An 11,600-nucleotide genomic window follows, 5' to 3' on the forward strand; every position below is an offset into this window, starting at 1 on the left:
TGATGTAATTGTTGCCATTGGTCATGGAAACATGTCCTATATCTAAAGGACAGACTAAACAAACATTTTTCGGTATAATTTAAAACAGAAAATATTCTTTTACAAATGTATCTGAATATCAAATAAATGAAATTTCAAAGTAAAAAAAATATAAATAATACTAAATTACAAATAATCACCGGATCTTTGTGTCTAAGGTTCATTAGCTGTTTTTAAAAACAAACTTAAAACAGATTCTTTTAAACTTGGTATTTATAAATTACATATATATACAGGTATGTAATGAAATGTGCATGTATAAAATCAATATTTATAAGCTAAATTTGGTATTTATGGAAATAATTATTTTTAAAATTAAAAAATCCTTATAAATGTATAGTTTTGCCTACTCATAGTTACTATGTTGACCTCACTTTTAGTATTAATATATGCCTCTTTTTAATTTATATTTATTGTTCTTTGTTTCAGTTTGTTTTTATTGTTTACATGTAAAGTGCTTTAGGGTAGTTGTCTTGATTAGATAAAGTGCTGTATAAATGTACAATCATACTAAAAATAATGAATTCTAACTTTATCACTTTATCAGAAAATGAGAAACAAAGAAAGGTTGGATTAATTTCTCAACTTGAAATCAAAATATATTTTTCAACGTGTCAGAATCTATTTAGAAAAAAATAGATGTCCTAATATGCAAATTCAGTTTTCTAACAATACAAATGGGTTATTTTCTTTTGTATGTAAATTGGAGTACTACAACCTGACAATAAACAATGATAAAGTAGTGCTCATCAGCATCTCTTAAAACACTGGTCCAATATTTGAAATACATGTCACAGATATGCTATGAATCATTGCTTGTGATTTCACCAGCATATGACATTCTTAAATACTGATGTAAATATACAATCTAGAATAATCCAACAATGTGTTTTGAGTTGTAAATGACAAATTTTAATGCAATACTTGTACCATATCTTTAAGCCATAATGTTAACAGAAAGATACTTAAAAATCACTATCAACTTGTAAAATTTTTGCATAATCCCAGGTGTAAACAAAATATTCTGTCAACAAAAGAAATTTCTTGTGATAAATTCCTCTATTGTTACAAAATCCGGAGTATATTCCTCACGACAGAGCTCAAGTGAGATCTAATAATTATCAACAAGATGTCTTTGTGAAATACTGATGCCTCTATATGGTCAAACTCCAAGGTCTAGGTCATGGGGTCAAAAATTTGGTAAAAAAAGAAAGGTCTTGTCACAAGGAATACACACTCAAAAGTTATGGCCAAGGATAAAATTGTACCTAATAGACAAAATAATTATGCAATTAATATACAATTTAGAATAATCCAACAATTGTACATTGATTGGTGCATTAAAAGACGAATTTTACAACAATACCATTCTTATAAGCATAGTGTTAACAGAAAGACATACAAAATCACCAAACTTGTATATTTGCAATGTCCCAGGTGTAAACAAAATATTCTGCTAACAAAAGAAATTTCTTGAGACAAATCATCCCAAGTAAAATCTAATATCAAATATAATCAAAATTATAACCCATAAGATACATTTGATTGCACCAGCAATTTATAATTGTTGAGTTTATGATTATGACAGGTATAACCATGTTTTTGAAATATTACACAAAAATCTGACACAGGAACAGGGAGAACAATACAAACCACGACTACAGTTCAAAGAGCTTTTATTGGTCTTCTTTTCATACTTTTTAGGTGAATATATCCCTGGTGTAATGTTTCTAAGGACAGTTTATCGCGAAAATTGTCGGACTCAAATAACAATCTTGATATATGTGTGTCCTTGGCCAGATTTAATTTTTGCCCTTGTTGTTACTAAGTGAATTCAAAATGTACAGATCATTTCTGCCAACAGAAGCTTCTCTCTATCTGAATTTATGCTCCAAAGTACATGTCGTAATTCATGTTGATAATTAAGTTCTCAGTTTATCACCATGGGCGAGGATTTGGCGTTGTATATGTCTGAAACTTCCCTAGTGATAGTTTGCTCCTTGGAATATAACTAACTTTTCCCTTGTTTCAATAATCATCTCAACAACTTGTATTAACTGCCAATTGTGTGTAAGAAATCGAAACACATTCCATTTCTACTAGAAACATTATGTCATTGACATCGCTTGCTTTAAATTTTTTTTTTTTTTAAATCCACAGTATGTTTACATGTACATGCAATATTCATCACCATACTGATTGACTGAACTGTTTCAAACTGCATAATTTGTTTGTATTTTTCTTTGATACCTAATAATGTTATACAGGTATTTGTAAAATGATTTTTTTTTCTCAGAAATTTTGTTGCATCTCTTTTGAGAAAGGGTTGAGATATATAGTCCACATCCGTGTAGACTAGGCCTGTCCACTTACCTGAAGAGAACAATTTTGTTGCACTTTTTTGTCACGGTTACACCAATGGTTGCCATAGCTGCAGAACTGTAGCTCTCTGAAAAAAATATTGTGATGGACACGATATTTTTTCCAGAGAGCTACAGTTCTGCAGCTATGGTTGCCATTGATAGCAGAATGAGCAAAACATAATATTTTGATAAATAATTTTTTATAAATTTCTTTGTAATAATGATGATTATTGATCATGTTGCCACAATGTTTAGGCATTCCAAATCTAATAAATACTAATTCGAAAGACAACACTCATTTTTTCTAAAAAATTATGTTCCCTTGGGAATTTTAGACAAAAGTCGAAAAGGGGTTAATTAACCCGCTTCAAACTGATTTAGAACAACATATGTAACATATACATCAATCTTACAGCTCATCTATTTTGATCAGGTTCCATATGTCCTTAATTAATGATATCACCAATAAAACAGAAAGTGACTTGAACCTTAATCACACTTGCAATGCTGATTTAAGTTACATTAATAAAATCCAAGTACACAGACAAATTCTGTAGTGTGACATCATAGTGGTCTATCATAAAATTTCCTCATTTCACCAACAACAACAGCCGTGAGAAAAATCTGCAACATCTGCAGCATAACCATCACACAACTTATTACAGTACATGCATCTTTAGTTTTTAAAAACATCTTTATCATATCAAATGGTAACATTAAATTTGTTTGATAGAGAATAAAACATGTTCTTTAATCATTCCAATATCCACTTTAGATACAAAAGTTATGATGCATAATATGGCAAATGTACAAGTTTCCACCATGGAATTATATTGAAGATGTACAAAACTACAGATGATGCAATTTGGATGATTTAAAAAAAAAACCAAAAAAACAAAGAAAACAAATTGTAATACAGTATATGATATATAGAATAAAAGCTGACTTGAATAGTGAATACAGGGTATCAAGAATGGCGTCTGTGCCCAGTCAGTCTTGTACTCACAGTAGTCAAGACAACCTACTCATATCATATCATACACGATATAAAAGTGACACTCACAGAAATAAAATTGTACGTAGCGAGGGGTTATTCCTATTGTCAGAATCAGTTTTCTTACTTGCATTAGTATTTGTGTATTTTCAGGTTAACTTTTAATCACTCTCTATGTGATTTATTTTATTATTTAGTTAATTCCTCCTTAGCATGATAACATGAGAGTTAAAGAAATGTATATCATATCATCCAGTGTATCGTATTAAGTTTATCATATCATCCAGTGTATCGTATGAAGTTTATCATCATCCAGTGTATCGTATTATGTTTATCATCATCCAGTGTATCGTATTATGTTTATCATCATCCAGTGTATCGTATTATGTTTATCATCATCCAGTGTATCGTATTATATTTATCATCATCCAGTGTATTGTATTATATTTATCATATCATCCAGTGTATTGTATTATATTTATCATATCATCCAGTGTATTGTATTAAGTTTATCATATCATCCAGTGTATTGTATTATATTTATCATATCATCCAGTGTATTGTATTATATTTATCATATCATCCAGTGTATTTGTATTAAGTTTATCATCATCAAGTGTATTGTATTATATTTATCATATCATCCAGTGTATTGTATTATATTTATCATCATCCAGTGTATTGTATTATATTTATCATATCATCCAGTGTATTGTATTATATTTATCATATCATCCAGTGTATTGTATTATATTTATCATATCATCCAGTGTATTGTATTATATTTATCATATCATCCAGTGTATTGTATTATATTTATCATATCATCCAGTGTATTGTATTAAGTTTATCATATCATCCAGTGTATTGTATTATATTTATCATCATCCAGTGTATTGTATTATATTTATCATATCATCCAGTGTATTGTATTATATTTATCATATCATCCAGTGTATTGTATTAAGTTTATCATATCATCCAGTGTATTGTATTATATTTATCATATCATCCAGTGTATTGTATTATATTTATCATATCATCCAGTGTATTGTATTATATTTATCATATCATCCAGTGTATTGTATTATATTTATCATATCATCCAGTGTATTGTATTATATTTATCATCATCCAGTGTATTGTATTATATTTATCATATCATCCAGTGTATTGTATTATATTTATCATATCATCCAGTGTATTGTATTAAGTTTATCATATCATCCAGTGTATTGTATTATGTTTAAATACTGAGTTTTTCTTGTCTAGGACTGTCTTGATTAAATGATAACAACCTCTTTCAATATTAAGTCTTATATATGTTTGTTTGTTTGTTTGTTTTTGCTGTTTTCCGCCACACTCAACAATTTTTCAGTTATCTGGTGGCGCCCAGTTTTTATTGGTGGAAGAGAGAACCCAGATACAATGTTCCTGGGGAGAGACCACCGACCTTCCAAAAGTAAACTGGGAAACTTTCTCACTTTACCGACGCGAGCGGGATTCGAACCCGCACCGACCAGAGGTGAGAGGCCGTGTGATTTTGAGCGCGAAGCTTTAACCACTAGGCCACGGAGGCCCCTCTTATATATGTATATATACATTGTAGAAATATGTTTTTTCATGACATATACAAGCTTTAACAAAAAATTTATCCATTTAACAAATAAGGACAAATTTACTTGGTTGATGATTAATGAAGACAAACCAGTAATTGTCAAATTGAGTGAATATTTAGTTAAAACTTTCAGACAAAGAAGTGATGCTTTAAAACTGCAAAAATCATTATAGTTTATCATTCATATGTTGGTATAATACTGATATTGTCCATTTACTTATGTATACACCTGATTTGCAATTCATAAAATTTGTGTGTACTCGTTTCCCCCATACGCTGCATCCACATGTAGTTTGCAGTTCATGTAGTCTGTAATGTTGTAAATCTTTTTTGAAATGTCCTTCTTGCTGTTGTGCCCTCTGGGCCCAAAATTGGAATATACATATAGTTAGTTAGTTATATATATATATATATATATATATATACCAAGATGTGTTTGTGAAACACAAATGCCCCCGATAATGGCCAATTCCGAAGATGGCCAAGGTCACAAGGGCAAATATCTTGGTACCAGTAGAAAGATCTTGTCAAAAGAAATGCTCATGTACAATATGAAAGCTCTAATATTTACCATTTAGAAGTTATGACCAATGTAAAAAAAAATAAAAAATTAAGTAGGTCAAATGTCAAGGTCAAAAAGTTCAATACCAACGGAAAGATCTTGTAACAAGGAATACTCATGTGAAATATCAAAGCTCTATCTCTTACTGTTCAAAAGTTATTAGCAAGGTTAAAGTTTTCAAAAAGTAGGTCAAACTCCAAGGTCAAGGTCACAGAGTCAGAAATGTTGGTACCCACGGAAAGGTCTTGTCACAAGGAATACTCATGTGAAATACCAAAGCTCTATCACTTACTGTTCAAAAGATATTAGCAAGGTTAAAGTTTTCAAAAAGTAGGTCAAATTCCAAGATCAAGGGTCAAAAATGTTGGTACCCACGGAAAGGTCTTGTCACAAGGAATACTCAAGTGAAATATCAAAGCTCTATCACTTACTGTTCAAAAGTTATTAGCAAGGTTAAAGTTTTCAAAAAGTAGATCAAACTCCAAGGTCAAGGTCACGGGGTCAAAAATGTTGGTGTCTTGTCACAAGGAATACTCAAGTGAAATATCAAAGCTCTATCACTTACTGTTCAAAAGTTATTAGCAAGGTTAAAGTTTTCAAAAAGTAGGTCAAACTCCAAAGTCAAGGGGTCAAAAATGTTGATACCCACGGAAAGGTCTTGTCACAAGGAATACTCAAGTGAAATATCAAAGCTCTATCACTTACTGTTCAAAAGTTATTAGCAAGGTTAAAGTTTCAGACAGAATTACAAAATGACAATGACAGACAGGACAAAAACAATATGCCCCCCCCCCCCCCCCCCCCCCCCCAAATACATTTACAGAACTGAATTTCTTTTGACAGCTCAGTGAATTGTCTGTAATGCAGGACAATTTGTTATATTGTCACCCCTGTTGCTTTATTGCCCAAATTGGTCTAGAACAAAGCTTGCCAATATATGGAGGGAGCAGATTGAAAGAAATGAATAATATGCTGTTTGTCATTTTCGTTCTTCAAATAATTTTAAGCAAGGGTTTCTGTTCCCCCCAAGGGTAGTTTCTTTTTCCCCATTTCTTTCAATCAATGCATACAATTTTTTCTTGTTCAGAAGTTTAAAGTGTGGCTGAGCTTCACACCTACACTCACTGATATGATAAACATGAGGACATGCAACATGTGCATGCTGTATTTTTTCTGATATGGCTATCTTACCTTGTTTGTGAACTTTTGCATTCCGTGACAAAGACATTATCAAATTTCTCCATCGTAGACAAATTCTTAGATTTTCGTCAAAATCATTAGAACTGTGTATATCAAACGTCACTGTCTGCTTCTCTCTCGACCTTTTTCCCTTGTACGATTTTTGACATATGGGATAATAATATACTGTTAGGAAACACGACACGTTGTAAGCTTTCGACTTTCGACAACGACACCCCGTTACGTCACCGAAGTGAATGTAATGCTTTCCGTCGAATTCATTTCTTGCATTTTTATATGAGATCCACTTCTGAGCAAGTTCCACTACATAATTTGACGTTCTAAATGGAAACAATGAAAATTCTTCTTCTAAAAGCACTTCGCACTTCCTCGCCATTTTGCATGATCATGTGATTAATCACGTGATACCATTGCCGACAAAATATTAGATTGGGTACTATCTATGAAAGCCTAGTGGGGTCAAATCAAAAGCATGACAAAACTTTTGTGCAAGTTGTAAAATTTTACGAAATAAATCGTAATAAAGAGATTGTGAAGCGCCTTAGAGTAATTTGTTTTATATAAGGCGCTATATAAATTTTATCATTAGGCCTAATTATATTTTTTTTTAAAAACCCATCGCCAACGTAAAATAACGAGGGAAAAACAAAACGACTTAGGAAAGTACGTTATAGTTAACGAGATAACAAGATAAAAAGGGTTAGTCGCAATAACGAGTTTTTGTCTATACGACATTTTATTTCGTAATAACGACTTTCAAAAGTCGTATTATTACGACATTTTGTACCATTAAAGGGACTGATTCACGATTTTTTGTGTGTATTCACTTTAAATGATTAACAGTCTAATATGTTTGGAAGGTTTCACGAAAACATTAAGGTTACTCGTCGTGACGGAAGCTCATTATAAAGAGTTTATTATTTGTTTTGAAAACAAAGATTTAGTGTGTTATTGTTTACGAGGTTTTCAAAATAAATGGATATTGGTCCAAGTTTATCATATGTCATATCACATCTCAAATATACTTTAGGTAAAATGTGTTATTTAAAAGTTAAAATTTGTGATTGTACAAAATGAAGATTTTAAATTACAAAATTAACGTTTCACTGGTTCATTTGTTTGCATGACACACACTCAAAGCTAAAATATTGCTCTAATCCTTGCATTCAGACGTTCCAAATTTTGGTTGTCAACAAAAATGAGCTATATTTTTAATTCTTAACATCAAAAATGAAAAACATTTCTTTCGAAAAACGTGAAAAAGTTACTTTTTATCTCGTTAAAGGGACTGATTCACGATTTTCTCCAATGTTTTGTTTTTTACTTAAAAATATCAAAATCTATTGTCTAGTGTGTTTAAAAGATTTCACATAAATATCAAGGTTATACATCACAGACGCTCATCTTAGAGAGTTTGTTATTTGTTTTGTAAACAAAGATTGCGGTATGTTATTGCTTATGAATTTTCAAAAGAAATGAATATCGGTCTAAGTTTATTATATTTCACATTTCAAGCATTCTTTGAGTAAACTGTGTCAGTTGAAAATTGGGGGATCTGTAATGTTGAAACCTCTGGAAAAACTGTTTAATTCGATACTTAATTCTGGTGTATTCCCAAGAAGCTGGAATGAACGCTATTTAGTATTGCTGTACAAATCTGGTAATAGGCTTGATCCTAGCAACTAAAGAGGTATATCAATGACCTCAAATCTTGGAAAACTTTTCAATAGAATAATCCATACTAGGCTACTTGAATTTGTAAACTCTACGTCACTGATAAGTGAATTTCAAATTGGTTTCAAAGAAAATTGTAGAACATCAGACCACTTGTTCTCTATAAAAACAATAATTGACCATTACAAAAACAAAAAAGTATATGCGGCTTTTATTGATCTTAGAAACGAAATTGACACTGTATGGAGATTAGGTTTATTTTATAAACTCATTGAATCTAATATTTCCCAAAACTTGTTAATATTCTACATGTATTTTCCATGTATAGTAACACAATGAGTAGAATAAAATTTTCTGATGGTTTAAGTGATGTATTCAATTCTGAATGTGGTGTCAAACAAGGGGATGTCTTAAGCCCCATACTCTTCAATGAAAGGTGAAGATAACGAACAGTGATCAATCTCATAACTCTTACAAGCGATACAAAATAGATAGTTGGGCAAACACAGACCCCTGGACACACCAGAGGTGGGATCAGGTGCCTCGGAGAAGTAAGCATCCCCTGTCGACCGGTCACACCCGCTGTGAGCCCTTCAATGTATTTATTGATGGTATTGTCAATGACTTGAAAAATGGAAAATGTGATCCTGTACAAGATGTTCATGTAAATTGTCTTTTATATGCTGATGATATTGTAATCTTTTCTGAAAGCAAAAGTGGTTTACAGAACAGCCTTGATATTCTCAGTAACTATTGTTCAAACTGGAAACTGAAAGTCAATGTAGATAAATCTAAAGTTTTGATAGTTAACTCAAAGGGCAAACCTCAAAGGAATGAATTTACTATTAATGGCAATACAAATTGTACCAAAATACTGCTATTTAGGTGTCGTGATGAAATGTATTGGGAGCTTTAACTTAGCAACAACTGTGCTTATTGAAAAGGCCGGAAAAGCATGTTTTAAAATGAAAAGAATTATTGGTATTGATAACCCATGTAAACTTTTAGAAAAACGTTTTGATGCTATTGTACTTCCAATTCTTCTTTATTGTAGTGAAATATGGGGAGTGGATCTCTCATTCAAAGAAATTCCAAATATAGAAAAAATTCACTCAAAATTTATTAAAGATATCCTCGGAGTGCACTGCAAAACACCCAATGCTGGTTGTCTAGCAAAACTTTTAAAATAGACTCCCACTTTGGTCCAAAATTTCATTCTCAATTATTAAATATTGGAATCATCTGATAACATCTGATCCTTCAGCTTTTAAACTTTACCAATCCACAAGTGATTACAATATTTGGACTAGGAAAATATTTTGTATTATAGATAATCTGGGATTTTCAAACATTACAAAATATAAAGATTCAATTCAACACCTTTTACCAAACATAAAACAAAGAATCATTGACCAGTGCACCCAGGAGCAATCATCAAAAATCTTTGGTTAAAAAAAACTTGAATTTTATGTTTAAAAAAACTATACACAAGAAAAAGAAGTCCATATGTTGATTTACTCAGAAAAAGATCTGAGAGATCCTCTCTTAGTAGAATTAGATTAAGGATTATCTCCCTCATGCATAGCTCTTATCCTTAGACGAATTTGACTCCACTTTTTTTGGCACGCTGTTTTTGGTTATAATAGCTCTAAAACTTCATTATTATTTCGGATTTCAAACATTTCGGTTGAGCATTACTGAAGAGACATTATTTGTCGAAATGCGCATCTGGTGCATCAAAATTGGTACCTTATAAGTTTTACATTACGACCCCTGGGTCGAGGCCTCTGCTGGTGGACTGTTAGTCCCCGAGGGTCTCTACAGCCCAGTAGCTAAGTACTTCGTTACTAGCTTGAAAATACGGATATATATTTAATTGCTGTTATAAAATTTAGAAATTCATTTCAAAATTAAGGATTATCTCCCTCATGCATAGCTTTTATCCTTAGGTCTACGAATTTGACTCCACTTTTTTTGGCACGCTGTTTTTGGCTATAATAGGTCTAAAACTTCTCTGTTATTTCGGATTTCAAACATTTCGGTTGAGCATCACTGAAGAGACATTATTTGTCGAAATGCGCATCTGGTGCATCAAAATTGGTACCGTATAAGTTTTACATTAAGTGCACATAAACTTGCAATAGGGAGTGGTAGATATAATTCCACATCAATGAATGAAAGATGTTGTAATGCTTGCAATACTGGTGTGATCGAGGATGAAATTCGTTTTCTTTTTCAATGTAAATCTTATTCTAAGCTAAGAAACACCTACCTTTGAAACATTTATAATATAACACAGAAAAATATTACGCTGGACAATGAAAGATGCATGTTACAAATATATTTTAACAGTGATATACATAGTCTTAAAAATTATTGTGAAATTTATCAGAGACAGTTTTGAATACAGAAGTCAATTACTTTCGGCTACATAAAAATTATGTAAACATTATGTAATGATGTTCAATGGGCCTTTATTGTAATTGTGTTTGTGGTAATGAATATTTGTATTTGTATGAAAATTAAAATTGTGATTATAACACAAATTCATGGCTAAAATATTGCTTTTATTCTTGCGTTCAGAAGGTCAAAATTTTGGCTGTCAACATTAAATCAGTTAGGCCTATATTTTTAATCTTTAAAATAAAACAAGAGGCCCATGGGCCACATCGCTCACCTGAGTCACCTTGGTCCATATCAGAAGATTTTCCATATCTATTTGCATGTAAAACCGTAGTCCTTATTATGGCCCCAAACCTTCCCCTGGAGGCCATGGTTTTTGCAAACTTGAATCTACACTATGTCAGAAAGCTTTCATGTAAATGTGAACTTCTTTGGCCCAATGGTTCTTGAGAAGAAGATTTTTAAAGATTGTCCCTATATATTTGTATGTAAAACTTTGATCCCCTATTGTGGCCCCATCCTACCCCGGGGGGGGGGGGGGGGGGGCATGATTTTAACAAACCTGAATCTGCACTATATCAGAAAGCTTTCATATAAATCTCAGCTTTTCTGGTTTAGTGGTTCTGGGAAGAAGATTTTTAAAGATTTTTCCTATATATTTGTATGTAAAACTTTGACCCCCTATTGTGGCCCCATCCCACCCCCGGGGGCCATGATCTTAACAATTTATAATCTGCACTATATCAG

The 11,600-nt window shown here is 31.8% G+C and overlaps 1 protein-coding gene and 1 pseudogene across 1 annotated transcript in view; one reads left to right on the forward strand and one right to left on the reverse strand.

Moving 5' to 3' along the window:
- Nucleotides 1-7,172, reverse strand: part of LOC125668494 (sphingosine kinase 2-like) — a 28,079-nt gene extending 20,907 nt beyond the window's left edge. The window contains exon 1 of the mRNA XM_048902709.2: nucleotides 6,768-7,172. Within this exon, the coding sequence (XP_048758666.2) occupies nucleotides 6,768-7,152 (385 nt within the window). The 5' untranslated portion in view covers nucleotides 7,153-7,172. The remainder of the gene's footprint in view (nucleotides 1-6,767) is intronic.
- Nucleotides 7,173-8,785: 1,613 nt separating this feature from the next.
- On the forward strand, nucleotides 8,786-10,885 carry LOC125669225 (uncharacterized; annotated as a pseudogene).
- Nucleotides 10,886-11,600: the final 715 nt, after the last annotated feature.

Source organism: Ostrea edulis, chromosome 4 (genome assembly GCF_947568905.1).
Source record: "Ostrea edulis chromosome 4, xbOstEdul1.1, whole genome shotgun sequence".
Taxonomy (NCBI): domain Eukaryota; kingdom Metazoa; phylum Mollusca; class Bivalvia; order Ostreida; family Ostreidae; genus Ostrea; species Ostrea edulis.